The following is a 20747-nucleotide window of genomic DNA, read 5'->3' as shown; positions in this document are numbered from 1 at the left end:
CACCAAGTGACCGTGAGTTCCAGTCCAGCCTTAGGCATGAGGTCCTTCTCTTTCAGCCCAACCCACCTCACAGGGTTGTTGTTTGTTGTTGTGAGGGCAATAGGAGGAGGAAAGAGTATTAGGAGAGTATTTCACCCCCTTGAGTTTCTTCTAAAAAATAATAAAAGGTGGCATCAGATCGAATAAATAAGGGGTTTCTTATCTGGAAAGGGAAGTGTTTCGAATCCTGTCCTTTTGCAAAGTGTATTCCTTCTTTTGTAACTTCTCCAGTAATCCTTCCTTTTCCTTTTGTTCATCTTTTTCTCTCTTTTTCCCCCCCCCCTCCCGTAGGATTTGGCTTCGGATCGTCGAATGCGTAAGTCCAGATCCCTGCCCTTCCGTCTGCCTTTCTAGCGGCTGCTTTCGGTATCCGAAAGCTTTCTTCTGTGGCTGAAAGATATATTAAAAAGCGCTTAATTCTGCTTGCGGGATTTTTTTTTTTTTTTTAATCAGAGAGGCCGGCTTTGTTGGGTCTCTTCTGTCTCCTCGTAAGAGCATTAATGGAAAAGCCGAGGATCTGGCGGACAATTCTCTCTCTCTCTCTCACACACACACAAATACACGGAGTTGTTGGTTTCTTTTTTGTCTTTTAATGACCCCGTAATCCCTTGCATCGGGGTGGAGTCAGGGCAACTGAATGGAGCTGAGTATTTACTGGCCGGATGCCCTTCCTGTTGCCAATCCGGAGTTTTGTTCGGCAGATTCTTTCTCATCATGCCCAGAGAGAGAAATAACTGCCGCTACCTAGGATTGAACTCACAGAGCCTCCTGATTGTGAGGCGAGAGCTTCACCTCTAGGCAACTACACCACTTTCTCTCCCCCCTCCTCCCCCCCACCCCCACCCCCCCGGAGTTGATCCCACCATAGAAATCCCCTCTGTCCTCTCCCCATCCTTGGGTGCTTTTCTTTAAACCGAGGCGAGGCTTCGGCTGTTTTCGCGAAAGGACCATCGGTTCTTGATCCACCGGGGGGGGGGGGGGATACAGATAGTCCTTGACTCGCGACCGTTCGTTTAGTGACCACTCAAAGCGTCTTGAAGCCATTCACATCCGAAGGCCTCGGATTCAGGTAGTCCTTGATTTAACGACTGTCGCAGTCTCCCCCGTGGTCACACGGCCAAAATTCATTGAGTGTCCATTCAAAGCTTTTTTAAAATTGGAATGCCTCCAATCCAGTTCAGGTGGTCCTCGACTTACGACCGTTCGTTTAAACTTTCAAGAGTTGCAACGGCGCTCAAAAAAGGGACATACGGCCGCGTTTCACACTTAATGGCCGTCCCAGCATCTTTGTGGCCACGAGATCAGAATTCGAGTGCTTGACAGCTGACTCACATTTATGACAATCGCAGTATCCCTGGGGAGGGGGGAGACACGTTTTGCGACCCATAAGCAATGGGGAAAACGAGATTCACTTAACAACCGGGTGACTCAATTAACAACTGCAGGGATTCACTTAACAATTGCGGCCAGAAAGATCGTAAAATGGAGCAAAACTCACTTTAGCAAATGTTTCACTTAGCAACGGAAATTTCAGGCTCTTTTTTTCTGGTCGTAAATCGAGGATTGCCCGTACTCTGAAACGGAGCAGATTCAGTCTTAAAGCCAACCAGCTTTCGTTCTCAATTTCTCAAATTATTATTATTATTACTACTACTACTACTACTACTACTACTATTATTATTATTATTATTATTATTATTATTATTATTTCTTCCTCCTTTTAGATCCAATTCTGGATTCAGCGGCTGGAGAAGCTGAACAGGCAACGGCTCTTTTGCTGTTCTGGGACTTTCCTTTTTTTAAACGTCGCTTCCTCCAACTTTTTATACCGAACCAAAACACAGGAAACAAAAAAAAGAAAAAAAACCTTCGCGAAATTGCCTATTTTTCTTTTCTTTTCTTTTTTTTTTTTTGTTTCGTTTTGTTAATGGAAATGTTGCTCGGCTTCGCTAAATAAAAGCTATTTTGTCTGCTGGTCTTTGAATTCCGCCTTGGCAAACCTCAAAAGCCCAGAGAGGCGTTTCGTGGGCGTGGTTGTTTTCGTTTTTAATAGGGATCCGCTGGGTTCCTTTGAAGGAGCTGGGGGGGAGGGGCGCGCAGGGATCCTTTACAGATCTGCGTCCTCTTGGGTGATCGGTTTACTCGAGGTCTAAGGTCCTCGAGGTGCGACCTTAACGGAGTTGACTTGTGATGGCCGTAAAATTATACCAGAAAATTACAGTAAAGAAAATGTAAATTTGATTGTTCGTGTTATAACAGCAGCTAGGATTGTATTTGCACAAAATTGGAAAAGTGAAGAGATCCCTACAGATGAGAATGCGATCAGGAAAAATACGAGAATGTGCAGAACTGAACAGATTGACCCTGGCTATCAAAGAGAAAGACCAAACTGATTATTATACAATTTGGGAATCTTTTTACCGGTGGTTAGAGAATAGAAGACATAAGAATTTATAGTAAAAGAAGTTATTTAAAGAATAGAAAATGTATAATATTAATTAGTTAATAATTAGACTAAAACATATGAAGAATAGTTGCAGGAACCGAACATGGATAGTTTAATGAAGAGAAGGACTAGGGGAGATGTGATAGAAGTATGTTCCAATATCTCAGGGGCTGCCCCAAAGAAGAGGCAGTCAAGCTATTCTCTAAAGCACCAGAAGGCAGGACAAGAAGCAATGCATGGAAACTAATCAAGCAGAAAAGCAATTTAGAAGTAAGGAATTTCCTGACAGTTAGAACAATAAGTGGAACAATTTGCCTGCAGAAGTTGTGAATGCCCCAACATGAAGTTTTTAAGAAGATGTTGGATGACTATTTGTCTGGTTTCCTGCCTAAGCAGGGGGTTGGACTAGAAGACCTCCAAGGTCCCTTCCAACTCTTATTTTATTCTATTCTATTCTAATATAATTAATAGAGTTAAATAAATCACAATGGGGTTGTTATAATATTAGATGCTTAAGGAATTGGAAATTAAGCCAAGATGAGATGAAACAATGAATAAAACTGTATTTTAATGTTGGCACAAAATATTTATACCCAGATGACACGCTGGTTAATGGAAAATGGATTGTTTATATAAAAATAAAATTAAGAAACGTGGAAAAAAAGGAAGGGGAAGAAAGGAAGGAAGGGTAGTTATGGGAGAAGGAAGGAAAGAAAGGACTGAAGGAAGGATATGGGAAAAGGAAGGAAGGGTTCAGCACCCAGAAGATCGATTTCCCCGTTTTCCAAACGGGGAAGCCTTTTTTTAAAAAAAGGAAAAAAAAAAAAGATGCTCACCGTTTTCCTTTTGTGTCAGGGAAAGGACGCCGGATTCCTTTTTCCTAAAAATAGCAGCCTGGAGAAAGGATACCTCGCAGGCCCACGTGAAAATCAAGACCTGAGCCGAAGCCCACTTCGTGGCGTATCTTGATTTTTTTTTTTTCCTGCCTCCATTGCTATGTTGCAGGCAGCTCTTCTCGTGCAGGAATTTTTTTTGTTTTGTTTTTTTTCCATTTGAGTTTTATCACGGAAGACAGCTGTGGCAGCTGGGCTTTTATCTTCCTAATGGCATCTATTAAGAATCTTCTGCATGTCGGGCTATTTCAGTCGTTCTTAACCTTCGGTATCCCTTAAGCCCCCTAATCGGTTTTCGGGGACCCTCTTGTGATCGAAGGGGGGGGGGAATCACTTTTTTCTGACTGGTTGTCTCTTAATATTTATCCACTACTGCCCCTTTTTAAGGCCATCAAGTTGTGATACACAGTTATTCTAATTGTGTAAAAAAAATTAATGGGTTGTGTGGAGTGGAGGAGGAAAGGGGGGAGGAAGAGGAGGATAGTGGAGTCCTTGGTGCCCTTTGAGCTTGATTATTTTCTGGCAGACGTCTCGTAACGAAACTGGGTATCGTCATCAATGTTAGAAAGCAGTGGGGTTGGTTAGTCCCTCCCTTCCAACACTGATGACGTTCCCTAGTTGGGTCATGAAACGTCTCCAAGCCTAGAGAGCATCAAGGACTCTACAGTTCAACCCTGAGCTACAAATGCTCTCTTCTTTTTTTGTGAATATTGACTGTGAAGCAGTGGTGAAATTCAATTATTTTTTTTACTACTAATTCTGTGGGCGTGGCTTGGTGGGCGTGGTGTGGCTTGGTGGGTGTGGCAGGGAAGGATATTGCGAAATCCCCATTCCCTCCCCACTGCTGGGGGAAGGATATTACAAAAATCTCCATTCCCAACCCACTCTGGGGCCAGCCAGAAGTGGCATTTGTCGGTTCTCCAAACTGCTCAAAATTTCCGCTACCGGTTCTTCAGAACCTGCTGAATTTCACCCCTGCTGTGAAGTCTTAAATTTCGGAGAGAGTTCCTTCTAACCGTCTCCTTACACGCCTTTCCTTCCTCCTCCTCTCCAATAAACTCTTAGCGTTGCCCCTTTCCTACCCAAACGTCAACACAGCGAAGGCGTGACGGCATATTTTAACACACAACCACACCGGCGGCTGGATGGCGGAGCCCCCTAAATTCCTTTCTCCAATCGCTCTCGATCCAGAAGCAGGAAGAGGCATTCCAGTTTGGCAGCTGGTTGAGCTGGCCGGGATCCAGTTATCGGCGGAGAGTTAATCTCAGCGATGGATCCTTTGGCCCCTCCCGTTAGTATCTCTGGTATGCCAGATCAAATGGACTTTGTCCAACGGAAGAGAATAAATTATTTTCTTTTTTAATTCGCAGGCCTTTTCTGGCCAGCTGTCCCCCTAACACAGGCTCCAGGCAGCCCACAACCATCCATAAAACATAGTTACAAATACAGATACCCGCGACTTAACCACCACAATCGGGATCAGAATTTCTGTCGCTAAACAAAAGTGGCTGTTATGGGAGTCGGGGCCGATTTTACAGCCTCGTTTCACCCCCGGTTGTTAAGTGAATCACACAGTCGTTTCCATCTATGGGTTGAATAAGCAAAGTGAGTCCTCCAATTCTTAACATTAATTTGTGTCGGTTAGAAGCTGCCCTCAAACTCTGCCTCCGACGCAGAGCCTCCATCCGGGCCTTCCCCTGACTCCAGGACTGTCCTGCTGGCGGACCACAACACTCGTTCGGGTGTATCCTAACTGTTCGTTAGAAGGACAAATCCTGAAGCTGAAATACTTCGGCCATCCAAGGAGAAGAAAGGACTCCTTGGAGAAGACCCTGATGTTGGGAAAGATGACAGACAAAAGGAGAAGGAGATGGCAGAAGAGGAGACGGTTAGATGGTGTCATCAACTCAACAGACGTGGATTTGGGCAAACTCCAGGAGACGGGGGGAGGACAGGAGGACCTGGCATGCTGTGGTCCATGGGTGAACAAAATAAATAAAAAATAACAACTTTATTGTCATTGTACGTGTATACACAGTATACCCATACAACTGAACATTTGTTTTATTTGAAGGTCTTCATTCCCGAAGCACGGATTGAAGTCGGTTCTTCCTAAGATAGGAACCCAGCAAAAAAAAGACTCACAAAGAATCAAGACACAACTTAAAACTGAACAACAAAGCTGCAGGCGTGCCCGAACCAAATTGCATCTTGACTTTTCAGTCCTTTTCGGTGCTTCTCGCTGACCCACAAAGATGGAAGGCCAACCAGGATGATAAAGCGGCAAGAAACATTCCAAGCATTTGTCAACCTATCGGTCTAATTTTGACCCTTTGTCCTATTTTTCGATCCTTCCATTCTCTGAAGTCTTAACGTCGCAGAGGAGCCGGTGTTATCTGGCAGTTGTCGTACGGCGGCCCGGCCACCCAACGTCTTGTGTGGGCCTTCGTCATGGTGCCAAAAATAGACCTGCGCTCTAGCCAAGATTGTTGACTCTCAAAATGCCATGCATTGTTGGCTCAGCCTCCGACAGGTTTGAGCTACAGAGAAGATCCTGGTTTTAACCCTGCAAAAATATCTCCATGCTGAGCTCCTACAGGTGCAACCCAAACAGATGTCAGCCTAAAGCCTTCACCGAGCTGGACATCTCTTTTTCTGATGTTTCCCTGGAACATCAAATGATGCTTACTTGTCACACAGTAGTGGCCAAAATTGCAAAATCTCCATTCCCACCCCACTCCAGGGGAAGGATACTGCAAAATCTCCATTCCCACCCGACTCCAGGGGGAAGGATATTGCAAAATCTCCATTCCCACCCGACTCCAGGGGGAAGGATACTGCAAAATCTCCATTCCCATCCGACTCCAGGGGGAAGGATATTGCAAAATCTCCATTCCCACCCCACTCTGGGGCCAGCCAGAGGTGGTATTTGCCAGTTCTTCGAACTACTCAACATTTCTGCTACCGGTTTGTCAGAACCTACTGGATTTCACCCCTGCTATTCCACTGCTGGAATGGCCTGACAGTAGCCCAGACCTTTACGCCTCTGGCAACTGATTCATATTTATGACGGTCACAGCATCCCAGGGTCACGTGATCCCATTTTGCGACCTTCCGACAAGCAAAGTCCATTGGGAAGCCAGATTCACTTAACCACCCTGTGACTAACTTAAGAACTGCAGGGCTTTGCTTAACAACCATGGCAAAAAAAAGGTCATAAAATGAGGCAAAACTCACTTAACAAATTTCTCCCTTAGCCACAGAAACTTTGGGCTCAATTGTGGTCGTAAGTCGAGGACAATTGTATTTGATTTTTTTTTTTCCTCTTCCACCCCATTCCGTTCCTCGTTTTTCGCACAAATAAAATCACATCACATCCGTTTCTCTTTTGAAAAAAAAAAATTACTGTTTAATTTCTTTGCTCTTTTTAAACATTCCTCTTTTTTTTTTAATTTCCCTAAAAGCAGAAATATTCTTTTTTTTTTTTTTCATCTTGACCTCTTTTATTAATTATTATTATTTCAACACTTTTTTTCAAGTGCCCATTCCTGGTATTTTTTAAAAAAAAAACAACCCCACACACAGAGTAAATTCACAGTATTTTTGCAAAAAAAAAAAAAGAAAGAAAAGTTTAACAGTTCTTATTGCTGAATCAAAATCCAGGCAGAAAGTTGGTTGTGGAAGTGGCTAGGGGCCAGTCCCCATTGTCCCTGATGAAATCCCCGTAAACTCCCACCTTCCTTCTGAATTCTTTGGCCCTTGTCTCCCTTCTCTCTCTCTCTCTCTCTCTCTGTGTGTGTGTGTGTGTGTGTGTGTGTGTGTGTGTGAACTGGTACCGAGAGGCTGCTCAAGAGCTCGACAACCCCAAATCAAAAACCATTCACAGTGATACAATGAGGGGGATCCTGTTACCCAGAAGAACAAACGGCGGTCGAACCTTCGGCGGTTCGAATCCCTAGTATAGGTCTCCTGCGGGGTTGGACTAGATGACCTCCAAGGTCCCTTCCAACTCTGTTAGTGGGGTTCCTCAAATGTGGCAGCTTGACGATGCGTGGACTTCAAGTCCCAGAATCCCCCCAGCTAGCATGCTTTAAGGACCAGGCGGGGGGAGGCCCGTCAGACCAAGCCAAGCAAGTTTCCAGGATGAGGTCAGCCTCTGCTTCCTGAACTTTGCACTCCTCTACAGAAGACAAGAGGAGGCCATTGTTGGGTTTTGTAGTGTTCTGAAGAACCGCCCCCCCCCCTTTTTTTTTTAAGGAAGGAAACCATGGTGAGAAATATCTCCATTGTTTCCCTGCAGACCGGATGTGGCTGATGACAGCTGGAGTCTCCCATGAGGAACACCTCCGATGTCCTACCACTGGTCCATAGTGATGGCCATCACCAACTTTCTACATCATCCTTACATGAAACCAACTATGAACAAGATAGACCGAGCCTGGAAGAATAAACTTAAGGAGTATTCAGTGCATCTGAGTAGACAGAATTTTGTAAAAGAAACACAGAAGTGGCCTTCAAGTATCTAAGATTGTGGAAAGGTTTCCACAATTTTGGCCACTACTGTAATTCAAAATTTGTTCTGCATCCATTACCTTACTTCCTACTTGGGCACAGTGAGCGGTAAACTATCTTTTGATCGTTCTGCATCCTGAATCTTCATTCTGTCCAACCTGAACCGTAAATGACGGAGAGGCTTTCAACTTTGATTCCCTCCCCCACCCCCCCCTTTTTTTTTTCTTTTTTCCTTTTTCTTCTCTTTTTTTCAATAAAAAAATAGGGCCCTTTTTTTTGCTCGGCGCAAATCCACAAAGGGAAGATCTCGGCTGTGCTTGGCGTGAAAGCTGTAAAACGGGGGATTTCTAAAACAGGGATCTTTTAATTAAAGGGAGAGAAGTCCCCCTTAAAGAAAACGGAAGTGTCGTCGTGGTTTTTTTAAGAGGAAAAACAGTGAAAAAAATAAATAGGAAATGATCAAGGAAAAACCACTGGAATCGAATCCTTTGTCAGCATTCGTGGGGACACCCTAAATCAGTGTTTCTCAACCTTGGTAGCTTGAAGATGGGTGGACTTCAACTCCCATAATCCCCCAGCCAGCAGCGCTGGCTGGGGGATACTGGGAGTTGAAGTCCACCCATCTTCAAGCTTCCAAGGTTGAGAAACACTGCCCTAACTCAACCATGGGATGAGAGACCTGGCTTTCTGCCACAGGTAGAAGTTCCAATGGTGCAGTTTAGGATGAAATGAGCTCAACCGGTGTCATTTCAGCCTGTGTGTTCGACCCCCACGACAGAAACAAGACCGGGTTTTTTTGTGGGGGAGAAGGGGTGTCTTTTTAGACAATTCCTATCCTCCTTACAGTAAAGCTTCTGCCACGCACATTAAAAAGAAAAAGGAGAACACAATTCCTTGCTGGTCACACACACACACACCCCTCCTTCTTCTCCCTGCCAGGCTCATGGAGACCCAAAATGCAGATTAAGGCAAATGTTTGGCAACGCAAAGCAAACGTCTGGGGTAAGGCCACACAACTTGGCTTTTGGGGGGTGGGAGGAAACCAAAAATGGAAAACAGGCACCACTTTCAACCCATCATCCACACCCTGGTCCACGGAAATCCACAGTCCGCATTTGTGCACCACGAACTCTGCCGCCTTCCTTCCTTCCTTCCTTCCTTCCTTCCTTCCTTCCTTCCTTCCTTCCTTCCTTCCTTCCTCACTCCTTTCCTTTCTCTTTCTTTCTCTCCTCCTTCCCACCCTTCCTTCCGTTCTTCCTTCCTTCCTTCCCTCTCTCCCCCCTCCCTCCCTTCCTCTTCTCTTTCTCTCCCTTCCTCACTCCTTTTCCTTTCTTTCTCTCCTCCCTCCCTCCTTCCCTTCCTCCCTCCCTCCCTCCCTTCCATCCATTCTTTCCTTTCCCTTCCTTCCTTCTCCCTTTCTCCTTCCTTCTTCCCTCCTTTTTCTCTTCCTCCTACCTTCTTTCCTCCATCCCAACCGATGCCTCCCACCCCTCTTTTCTCCCCCTCCTCCAAATAAAACCCACTTTTTTTCCCCTTCCTTTCTCTAGAAGCGGCCCCGCCTTAAGTCCACCAAGCAGAACATCAGATAACCACCAAAGGGAGGAAAAAGCGAATTTTTAAAAACCTGGAAGTAAGAGCAGGGCATCAGGGAATCAGATAGCCCACTCACCCCTTCTCCTCCCCTCACACACACCCCCAGGCTAGAAATCTTGAAGGCAGTCCTCAAAGTTGACCTTGGCAAGCACAGTGAGATCCGTTCTGATGGGACAAGGCAGAATGGCTGCATTTTGTCTGTTTTTTCTGATAAATGAGTTTAAAAGTGCACCTCTGTTTTTGCTGATTTTTTCTCTCTCTCATAAATACGAAGTGTTTTTTTTTTGTTTTACCCCTCTCCGTTCCTCTGTCCCCCCCTTGCCACAGGGGGGTTCCGATTACCGATGCTTTGGGGGTATCACCACTAGGGGGCGCCCGTCATTGGGCCTCCACATGAGGACCTGGGCATCGTTGGCGTTGGGTTTGACTAGGGCACTGGGTGGTATTGGCTCGTTCTTGCTGAGGATTTGGGGCTGCTCCTGAGCAGAAGGTTCCCTCAGCTTGGCCCGGCGCCCGAGAGGATGGCTGGGCTCCACGTCGATGCCCAGTTTCATCCGCCACTTGATAGTCTGCAGGATGACCATCTCGTTGGTGGTAGTGTTGGTGGCCACCAGCCACGTGGTGAAGCTTTGATCCCGGTGGATGCAAGTCAGCTTGGGCACGTTGCTGTCGCTCACTGGGACCGCCCAGGTGACGCTGGGGTAGAAATTGTCATTCATGCTGATGGTGAACTTGGCTTCTTTCTTGGTGGGACCTACGATGGTGCAGGTCTCGGTGGTGTTCCCGTACCAGGGGTAGTTGACGCCGTCTGAGTCGCTGATGGCTTGGATCTTGCCCTCGAGGAGATCGGGAAGTTCCCAACTTGACCTGGGCGGAAAGTGAGAGAGAAGGACCAGGTTGAAGCAGGTTTTAGAATTTAGAATTCATAGAAGGTGAGCATGAAGACGGCAGAAGAAGGCAACTCAACTGGACCCAACAAATCACGATCGTTCCTGGGATTGTTCTGCAAGGCACAAATCGGTTAGTGTCCCCCACAAATACAACCTTGCAATTATTCATTTAGTGACCAAAGTTATAACAGCACTGCAAAAAGTGACATACGACGCTTAACGACCATTGCACGACACTTATGATCAAAATTCAGGTCTATGATCTATCTATCTACGATCATGCTATCTCTGGGCCTGAAGGTGAATTAGGGCCATCTTGATCTCAATGTTTGTCAACTTTGGTGACTTTAAGACACATGGACTTCAACTCCCAGAATCCTCCAGCCCTCAGAGGAGAATTCTGGGAGTTGAAGTCCACGTGTCTTAGGTGAGAAGCAACGATCTTGACTTAACGCTCATCGGCTAATATCAAACACTGTCCTAAGCATATAGTTGATTCAGTTGTGCCTAGAATGGATGCAGCAAAACCACCAATGGTGGTTTATTCAGCAAGCTACAGTCAAACAAACCGTAGCCTGCAGTGACTGAGAGACTAATCTTCTCAACCTCCCTAATCTTCTTTGACAGCCATCCAAGGAGGTGGCTGAACGCCAAGCGATGCGTCTTGCAAAGAAGCGGTTCTCCGTTCGTCATCACAACCTCAAAATAGCTTCCCAGATGACTAAACCCCAGACTTTCATTTATTTTAAAGGACAATGGTTTACAAAAGCTTTACCACATACTTGCCCACGGTTGCAAGCGTTGTAATGTACTAGAAGGCTCCCAGTCTGGATCCCCATTCTACATTCAATTTTCTATCCAGTTTTCAATTTCAATTGAAAAAAATAATAAACTGGAAGACTCGGAATATAAGCGAATAACAGAGCTGGAAGGGACCTTGGAGGTCTCCTAGTCTAACCCCCTGCTCAGGCAGGAAACCCTATTCTATTCCAGACAAATGGTTGTCCAATCTCTTCTTAAAAACCTCCAGTGTTGGAGCATTCACAACTTCTGGAGGCAAGTTGTTCCACTGATTAATTGTTCTCATTGTCAGGAAATTTCTCCTTAGTTCTAGGTTGCTTCTCTCCTTGATCAGTTCCCAAATGCAGCCAAAGAGCTTAGCTTGTTCGAACACCGCCACGACGTCGGAATTGTTCTATGGTTACAGATCATCCTTGGCTCATAACCACAACTGGAAACTTTGCAACTGCCCTCCTAGTTTGCTAGCAAGGTAAAAAAGAAAAGAAAAGAAAAAAACTCAAAGAGAGGCCTTTGCAAATTTCAAAAACTCCCCTATTTTTTTTGCATCTCTTGATCCAAATTAATTTCAAAACCAAAGTTCTCTCTTCCTGTTTCAGTTCTTGCCTGCGATCCGTGGAAATCTCTTTTTAGATTCCTAGCAGGGCAGAAAATGCTGCCCAGTTTTCTGCAAACCGTCAACCAGTCCCGTGGTTCTCAGTTCAGCATTTGCTTGTTTGTTTATTTATGTAACCTGCTTTGCGAAGCCAACCCCGCCCCGTGTTTTCGAAAATCGTGGTTTACTGCAGCTTCGCTGGCTTGTCAATCCAACCCAACCAGCTGAGCTTTATTGAATAAGCGTTGTTTAACCAAAGCATGAAATTGGAAAGAGCGGGTTAGGGATGCGATCGTAGAAAAATCTATCCATGCAGTCGCTAGGAAGGAAAACCAGAATTTGATGGCGTATAATCAATCAGCTTGGCGTGATGCAATGGGAATACCATAATTTAATTGCTATTTTTTTAGAAGAGTTAAAAACAAACCATATGTACACAGTGTATGCCTACTACATATTATATAACGCACACACAAAATAGAGAACCCATAACTTGTTGGGTCATTATTTCAGAGATATTTCCTTATCTAAACAGAAAGACAGAGTGATTATGGCTGGGCCATTCAAAAGCAATTTTTGACTTCCCACCAGCTTCCCCATTGATTTTCCTTGTAGGATGCTGGCAGGAAGCGTTGAAAAGGACAATCAGGGGACCGGCCAAATTTCAATCCCACAGGAGTCATGGTCCCAAATTTTGGGCTCATTCCAGAATAGAATAGAATAGAATAGAATAGAATAGAATAGAATAGAATAGAATAGAATAGAATAGAATAGAATAATAGAATAGAATAGAATAGAATAGAATAGAATAGAATAGAATAGAATAGAATAGAATTCTTTATTGGCCAAGTGTGATTGGACACACAAGGAATTTGTCCTTGGTGCATAAGCTCTCAGTGTACATAAAAGAAAAGATACATTCGTCAAGAATCATAAGGTACAACACTTAATGATAGTCATAATGTAGTGCTTTGAAAATTGCTGTGCTGGGATGCATCGCTTTGCCCAACTGAGGGTTACAAAAAAATAAACACAAAGGGTAGATAGATAATGTAGAGTAGAGTAGAGTAGAGCAGAGCAGAGCAGAGCAGAGTAGAAGAGTTGAGTTGAGTTGAGTTGAGTTGAGTTGAGTTGAGTTGAGTTGGAAGGGACCTTGGAGCTCTTCTAGTCCAGCCTCCTGCTCAGGCAGGAAACCCTATACCATCTCAGACAAATGGTTGTCCAATGTCTTGTTAAAAACTTCCAGTGTTGGGAGAATTCACAACTTCCGGAGGCAAGTTTTTCTACCGATTAATTGTTCTGTCAGGAAATTTCTTCTTAGTTCTAGGTTGCTTCTCTCTTTGTGCTTTGGAGAAAGAGAGAGGAGGGGAGAGAGAGAGAAAGAGAGATGACCCAGAGGGAGGGAGGGATAGATAGGAGATGGATGGAAGAGAGTAGAGAGATAGAGTGATAGAAAGACGGCTTGGATAGGTTTGTGGATAGCTGAGATAGGGAGAAAGAGGTGGGAAGGTAGACAGACAAATAGACACATAGGTAGTTGGATGGATGGATAAATGGATGGATGCATGGATAGAGAGACAGAGAGAGAGAGAGAGATGACATGGATGGGTGGATGGATAGAGATAGATATTGTTTTATGTTTATGTCTGCTGTGTCAAAAACAGGGATGTAAAAAAAAAAAACATTGGCCAGGTGTTATTTGAAAGGCAGAAGCTTTCGTGACCTGCCGCAAGCAATCTGCTAAATAAATAAAAGAAATGCCAAATAAATAAGTAACTACTCGGTGCATCGGAGGAAAGCCGATGCCTTTCTGTCCAACCTCTTAGGTCAGGGAAGGTGTGGCCATTGGCTAACCAGCCCTTCTCCTGGCCTGCCTGCCATGTGAATTCTGTCCCTCCAAGGTGACTTCCTTGATCTGCAGATAATGCTCGGTTGGTTTGCCGCCTGGAAATCAAGCGAACGTTATCTGCCTCCGACAAGGAGCATCCTGGTTTATTTCGCTCAAGGCTGCAGCAAAACAAACCCCCCCAAACAGCTGGGTCCAGCCCATCATCTTTTCTAAGCCCTCACCGTTTGCGAGTTGACTTCCCTTGTGCCTGGCATGCACATCTGCAAAAATAAAAGCCCTTTCGCCCATCTACTATCTTCCAAACTCATCTGTTTCTGCAAATTTAAGGAAGTCTCCTTGACGTTCCTCAGGAAACGGGTGTCTTTCAGCTCCCAACCAAGACATGTTTGAGATTCTGAATGACCCTTTGGAGATCTTTGGCCTTGCTGGGGCTGAGAACAAGAAGCCAGGAAGGATGGCGTGGCCCTTTTGGGGTGATTATTCTGCTATTTCCCCCACTACGTGCAACTCCAAACAGGAACCCATAAGCAAAACAGGTCCCAACTGATGGACGAGCATAATCCCAAAGGCTATTTCCATCTGGAACTGGGACACGGTGGCTCAGTGGCTCAGACGCTGAGCTTGTTGATCGAAAGGTCGGCAGTTTATCCGTTCGAATCCCTGGTGCCGCGTAACGGGGTGAGCTCCCGTGACTTGTCCCAGCTTCTGCCAACCTAGCAGTTCGAAAGCAGGTAAAAAAAAATGCAAGTAGAAAAATAAGGACCCCCTTTGGTGGGAAGGTAAGAGCGTTCTGTGGGCCTTCGGCATTGAGTCATGCCGGCCACATGACCACGGAGACGTCTTCGGACAGCGCTGGCTCTTCGGCTTTGAAACGGAGATGAGCACCGCCCCCTAGAGTTGGGAACGAGACTAGCACATATCTGCGAAGGGAACCTTTCCCTTTTACTTTATTTCCATCTGATCTCCATCAGGAATTTATATTCTGTCTTTTTCTCCCTCGTTAGTACAGGTCGTCCTCAACTTACGACCACTGTTGAGCCCAAAATTTATGTGGCTAAGCAAGACACTGGTTAAATGAGTTTTGCCCCATTTTGCGACCTTGGGTGCCCCAGTGGTTAAGTGAATCACTGCAGTTGTTGAGTTAGTCACACGCTTGTTAAGTGGATCTGTGGTTTCCCCACCGACTTTGCTTGTGAGAAGGTCGCAAAAGGTGACAATTCAACCGTCATAAATATGAGTCAGTTGCCAAGTCTCTGTATTGTGATCAGTGACCGCGGGGATGCTGCAATGATCGTGAAGAAGACCCCATGCCATTCCAGACAAATGGCCTTCCAGTCTCTTTTTGAAGACCTCCAATGTTGGAGTTCCCATAATTTCTGGTGGCAAGCTGTTCCACTGATTAATTGTCTTCACCGTCAGGAAATTTCTCCGTAGTTCTAGGTTGCTTCTCTCCTTGATTGGTTTCCATCCGTTGCTTCTTCTCCTGCCTTTTGGTGCTTTGGAGAACAGGTTGACTGCCTTCTTCCTCTCTGTGACAGCCCCTCAAATATTGGAAGGCTGCTATCATGTCACCCCTGGTCCTCCTCTTCACATACCCAGTTCCGGCAACCATTCTTCATAAGTTTTACCCTCCAGCCCCCTAATCATCTTGGTTGATCTTCTCTGCACCTTCCTAGAGTCCTTTTCTTTAAAAAAAAAAAAACAAGGCCAGATTTAAATAGGAAGCAAACCCCTAATCTTCTTCTGCAGATGGCTGTTTCTTTTTAACGCCTGCTGTTTTCAACTTCCTTTTTTGCTCTTGCGCTGGTAAGGCTACTCAGAGCAAGCTTCCTCTTTTACTTCCTGTGTTAACAGCCAGCCAGGTGTCAGGGGTTCAAGCATTCCTGCCATGCCTCAGCATGCCATAGTAAGCTAAGTATGGTCGAGCTTCAGACAATCTTGGCGCCTTGGTGGCGCAGCGGACTAAAGTGCTGTTAATTAGCACTTAGCTGCCAGCTGCCTGCAATTAGTGCGAGTTCAAATCTCACCAGGCTCAAGGTTGACTCAGCCTTCCATCCTTCCGAGGTAGGTAAAATGAGGACCCGGATTGTGGGGGCAATAAGCTGACTTTGTATAAAAAAAAGAACACCGCTTAGGGCGGGCCGAAAGCCCTACTAAGCAGGTATATACAAAAGTATGAAGGCTATTGCTTAACGCATTGTAAGTCACCCTGAGGGTGGCATATAAATCGAATCAATTAATCAATCAATCAATCAATCAATCAATCTTGAGCTGAAAGACTAGATAAGGCTGGACGGGTGCCCACAAGGGCTTTGAGGGCAATGATAAGGCGTTTCCTACATCCCAGGGTGATTTAACTCAGCATCATAAGGACTAGAGCCGTGATGGCGAACCAATGACATGCGTGCCACAGGTGCCACGCAGAGCCCTCTCTGCGGACACGCCAGCCGTCTCTCCAGCCCAGCTTCACCACTCATGAGTGCGTGCCTTCCGCTGGCCAGCTGGTCTTTTGGGTCTCTGCCATGCATGCACGGGGCATGGGACACTTGTGAGGGATGCGCACACAGGGGGGCACTCGCATTGCATTTTGGGGGTTCATGCACGTGCCACCCCCAAACCTCATTTTGGACATGGAAGGCCTCCTGCACCAACCTGGAAGCCAAAATGGGGCCTGGGGTGGCTAGGGAGCATGTGCGAGGGGGCGCATCTGCGGGAGATGTGCATGGGGCAAGGCACATGCATGGGGGGGGCGCTCGCACTGCATTTTGGGGGTTCGGGCACATGTGTGTACATTCGCGCATGTGAGTGTGCTTTTGGCACTTGGCACCAAAATGGTTAACCATCACTGGACTGGAGTCTTGTCTGAGACCAGAGTGGCTTTGAATGCCATAAAACTCCTAAATCTCAACCAACTTTGATTCTGGTCACCACCATGTACAGAAAATGATGCTGAGATCCTCGAAAGAGTGCTGAGAAAAGCAAGAAAGGTGATAAGAGGATTGGAGGCTAGGATGGCAACTAAGTACGGTATGTCTAGGGAGTCTAACAAAGAGAAAGATTTGAGGGTAGGAAGAAAGCCCCTGAAGGCAGGACAAGAAGCAACAGGTGGAAACTCATCAAGGAGAGAAGCAACCTAGAACTAAGGAGAAATTTCCTGACAGTTAGAACAATTAACCAGTGGAACAACTTGCCTCCAGAAGTTGTGAATGCTCCAACACCGGAAGATTTAAAGAAGATGTTGGATAACCATTGGTCTGAAGTGGGGTAGGGTTTCCTGCCTGGGCAGGGGGTTGGACTAGAAGACCTCCAAGGTCCCTTCCAACTCTGTTTTTCTATTCTGTTCTAAAATGAGATGTGACACAATAGCTTTCTTCCAGACCTTGATGGGCTGTCACAGGGATGAGAGGGGTTGGCCTATTCTCCAAAGCATTTTAGACAGCAGGACAAGAAGTAACGGATGGAAACCTATCAGAGAGCGCTCTAGCCTAGAAGTTAAAGAAGATCATGATAAATTGTGATCACTGAAATTATAAAAAGATAAAGACAACATGTTCAGTACAACGGCTCAAGGTTTAAAAGGAGGGCATCTACAAATTTGCAGCCTCGTATTATCCAGGAGAGGCGACTTTGGGATCATATAAGACTTGCAAATTGCCCTCAAATCATTGTGCCCCCTCCTCTATTTGCCCTGCCGTGAAATGGCAGGGGGAATCTTGACCTCTGTTGTAGAGTTGTGAGTTTTAACGGGCTTGGCAGAGGTGATTCTTGGATTCTTGCTTACGTCGGTCCTCCGGAGGTTTCTTGTGTTAAACCAAGAGGAAGTTAACACGGCAATATGCTGATGGTGCAAAACTGTGTGTCGTACACACACACACACTTTTCCACACACTAAACCTACATTTTCTGGAGTTGCGCAATATGCCAACCCAGTGTTTCTCAGCAACTGGGCAACTTGAAGAGGGGTGGATTTTTAGAATTCCCCAGCCAGCATGCTTTAGGCTGTGTGAACGTCAACTCGCAAAATTCCTAGCATGTTGGCTGGGGAATTCTGATAAGCCCATGCCTTTTAAAGCATTTGGCCTATGGAATTCTGGGAGTTGAAGTCCATACATCTTAGGGAATTCTGGGAGTTGAAGTCCACCTACTGTAAAACATGCTAGTTCGGGAATTCTGGGAGTTGAAATCCATTCATCTTAAAACATGCTGGCTGGGGAATTCTGGGAGTTGAAATCCATTCATCTTAAAACATGCTGGCTGGGGAATTCTGGGAGTTGAAATTCATGCACCTTAAAGAATGCTGGCTGGGGAATTCTAGAGGTCGAAGTCCACCCATCTCAAAGCATGCTGGCTCAGGAATTCTTAAAAGTTGGCCAGGTTGAGAAACACTGCACTACCCCTTAAATAAACCCAAAATTATATCCTGCCCAAAATGCAGAGAGGCAGCCTGGCTTGCAATGGCACTAGTCCAGCCAACCCTGTCAACCGCCTTCTCCACCCCTCCCGCCCCCCAAAAAAGACAGTCACTTACATGCCATGGTCGCCATAATAGTTGTAAAACTCCATGTGACTGCAAGCCTGTATCCAGCCTACAATCCAGGTCTCCTTTTTGGGCACCGGAGGCAACAGGACTTGCGCCGAAGCGCGGAAATGCGGGGTGCGGTATCTCAACACCACGCTGGATGACTCGTCGATGTTGGTGGGGACGGGGTCAATGGACGTCTTGATCTCCAAGACGGTGATGCTCTCCCGAAAGCCTTTCGCCTTGCAGCTGATGCTTTGGATACAGCCCATGGCCCAAAGTACCAGCACGATCGCCAGAAGGCACCAACAATCTTCTTCATCGGTCAATTCAAAACTGATATCCATAGGATAGAAGACGCATTCTCATTAGAAGGCCTGAACCAGTTTCTGGCAGGCTGAATAAATCAAAATTCTTTTTTTTTTTGCCCTAGGGGGTAAGTTTCTCCGTGCCACGGAGCCAAATCCACGGCTTTTGCTCCAAAGCGAGAAGATGGGAGTCCAAAAATCCACTTTTGCTCGATTTGTGTGTATGTGTGTGTAAAGACCGTTAACCAGCTGTCTTCGATTCCCTGATCGGTGAGTTACAATCAACTGGCCTTATATTTGCTTTGATATATTTCTTTGGGTTTTTTTTTTTCTTCTTCTTCTTTCTCTTCTGGTTTTTAATCTTTTAAAACAAGATGAAGGCGAAGAATAAATGCTTCTCTTTCATCTCTAGGTTCTAGTTTCTCGGTGACGGCTTCAAATTTTCGCTTCCTGATGGAGATTCATTCATAACTTCCCCTTTGGGAAAGCAGAAAAAAAAAACATTAATTTTGTTTTTGAAACAGCCAAAATGATTTTTTTCAAGCATTGCCCAAGCAAAAGCCCAAATTGGTAAATTTCGATATATTTAACCCATTGTCTCTTATTTAATCTCCTTTTTCAGCTACTGAAAAACATTTGCCCAGGTGTAAAAAAAGAAAAAGAAAAAAAAAACACCATTCAAAAATAGCTCAGTAAATAGTCACAGTTTTCTGGTCCTGCAGATTTATTTATTATGAAATTTATATTGCTGCCCATCTGACCAAGCGACGACTCTGGGCAGCTCAGCATGAGTAAAAGGAACAGAATAAAAGCTGAAAACGTGACAAGAATAAATATTAGCACTCAAATGAATTAAATGAAAATTAAATTAAAGTTTGCCCTGTTTTGTAAACTGTATTGGAATATAAGAGATGAGCTCCAAGTGGAAATATTAGGAAATATATATATCAGCATGTAGTACCTAATTCCTGCCTTAAGAGTTGTGGGAAATAAGATAGATAGATAGATAGATAGATAGATAGATAGATAGATAGATAGATAGATGGACAGATGGATAAGATACCATAGATATAATAAGATAAATGATAGATGATATATAGAGAGAACAGAGATAGAGACAGAAGATAGATGAATGATAGATAGTAGATGAAAGAGAGAGAAAGAGAGTGAGAGATAGAAAGAGGAAAATGAAAGAGAAGGAGGGAGAGAGAGAGAGAGAAAGGAAAGAAAGAAAGAAAGAAAGAAAGAAAGAAAGAAAGAAAGAAAGAGAAAATAAATAAATAAATAAATAAATTGGGCCACAATCAGTAAAGGCTGCTTAAACTTACAGGAGTTTTAATGATCCAAAGTCCAGTTTTGACTCTCCAAATCTGTCAATACAATCTTCACCAGTTTTCAAGGTGGATCACAATTTATGTGTTTGCTGTTAAAAGTCCTGGGTTACCCTCCCTGTTTTAGAAATAAGCTGTCTTAAGTGAGGCCAGTCAAGACCTTCTCGAGGCCTCCTCCGAAGAAGAGTTCTTAAGTGAACAGACACATCTGTCCTTCCTTCCTTCCGTTTGTAGATTTTTCTTTAGTCACATCCGCAAAACGGTAGGAAGGGCAAAAAAATAAGAGAATGGAAGCAAAAGGTTCCTCTCAGAGCCATTAATTCAGAATTCAGAATTACTTATTTCTGACCCAGGATGTTCTCTCGCTCAGGTCTCTGAAGTCTTTTACTCACCTTTGGGCAGGGATAGTGTTAATAATTGTAATAAGGATCTTCTTTCAAAGTTTACAGAGGTTCTAAAATATCCAGCTTTTTTCACTAAGTCCTCATCACCAGTGGACAATTCCATCCATCCATCCATCCACCCAAAAAAAAAAAAAAAAGCATTTACACGCCCACGCGTAATTTTCTTTTGCGGCCAGCCTCTCTACCCACCTGAATCTCCCACGCGGTCTCCTCTCCAAAAGCGAAGTCGGGGTGCTGGAAAGCCAGGCGGAAAAAGTTTGATTTCAACTTTTCTCTCGTGGGTTGGATGTTGGGTTGTTGTGTTTTGTTTTGTTTTTCCGTGTTGTGTTTTGGACCCCTTCTCTCTCTCTCTCTCCTCCTCCTCCTCCTCCTCTGGCGGGTTCTGGATTGGATTGGATGTGATTTTTTGGGGTTTCACCCCCTTTCTGTCTCTTTCTCTTTTTTTTTAACCCTCCCCCGCCGCTCAAAACCGGGTCTGAGGCTCCTGCGCTGTCTCCCCACCGTCGGCTGCTTGGGCGCCCTAGTAGTGTATCCCCAGCTCCGCCACTCGCTTGCGCATCAATCGCGCCT

At 45.1% G+C, this 20747-nt stretch overlaps 2 protein-coding genes across 6 annotated transcripts in view; one reads left to right on the top strand and one right to left on the bottom strand.

The window, feature by feature from the left end:
• The window catches only part of NUP214 (nucleoporin 214), a 43756-nt gene extending 41733 nt beyond the window's left edge, over nt 1-2023 (top strand). For all 4 annotated transcript variants that reach the window (XM_087879579.1, XM_034427116.2, XM_034427117.2 and 1 more), the window contains 2 exons: nt 331-355; nt 1764-2023. In XM_087879579.1, coding sequence (XP_087735705.1) covers nt 331-355; nt 1764-1797 — 59 coding nt within the window. In that variant the 3' untranslated portion in view covers nt 1798-2023. The remainder of the gene's footprint in view (nt 1-330; nt 356-1763) is intronic.
• A 7464-nt stretch (nt 2024-9487) lies between these two features.
• On the bottom strand, nt 9488-20747 carry FAM78A (family with sequence similarity 78 member A). 2 transcript variants are annotated; one of them, XM_034427114.3, is made up of 4 exons: nt 20367-20737; nt 19771-19891; nt 18144-18919; nt 9488-10350 (listed from the first exon to the last, which is right to left on the bottom strand). In XM_034427114.3, exons 3-4 carry the CDS (start codon nt 18479-18481, stop codon nt 9822-9824), a joined length of 867 nt encoding a protein of 288 aa, XP_034283005.1. In that variant the 5' UTR covers nt 18482-18919; nt 19771-19891; nt 20367-20737; the 3' UTR covers nt 9488-9821. The 2 variants fall into 2 exon arrangements, with proteins under 2 accessions (XP_034283005.1, XP_034283004.1); XM_034427113.3 differs by lacking the exon at nt 19771-19891 and having other exon boundaries at nt 20367-20747.

This window comes from Pantherophis guttatus, chromosome 16 (genome assembly GCF_059756535.1).
Source record: "Pantherophis guttatus breed Tessera chromosome 16, ASM5975653v1, whole genome shotgun sequence".
Lineage (NCBI taxonomy): Eukaryota > Metazoa > Chordata > Lepidosauria > Squamata > Colubridae > Pantherophis > Pantherophis guttatus.
This window is presented reverse-complemented; position numbering and strand designations above follow the sequence as displayed.

Coding starts and splice junctions, on each gene's coding strand:
- FAM78A (XM_034427113.3), bottom strand. CDS start 18,481: ATGGATATCAGTTTTGAATTGACCGATGAAGAAGATTGTTGGTGCCTT. Junction 10,351..18,143: donor TATTATGGCGACCATGGCAT/GTAAGTGACTGT, acceptor CTTTCCGCCCAG/GTCAAGTTGGGAACTTCCCG.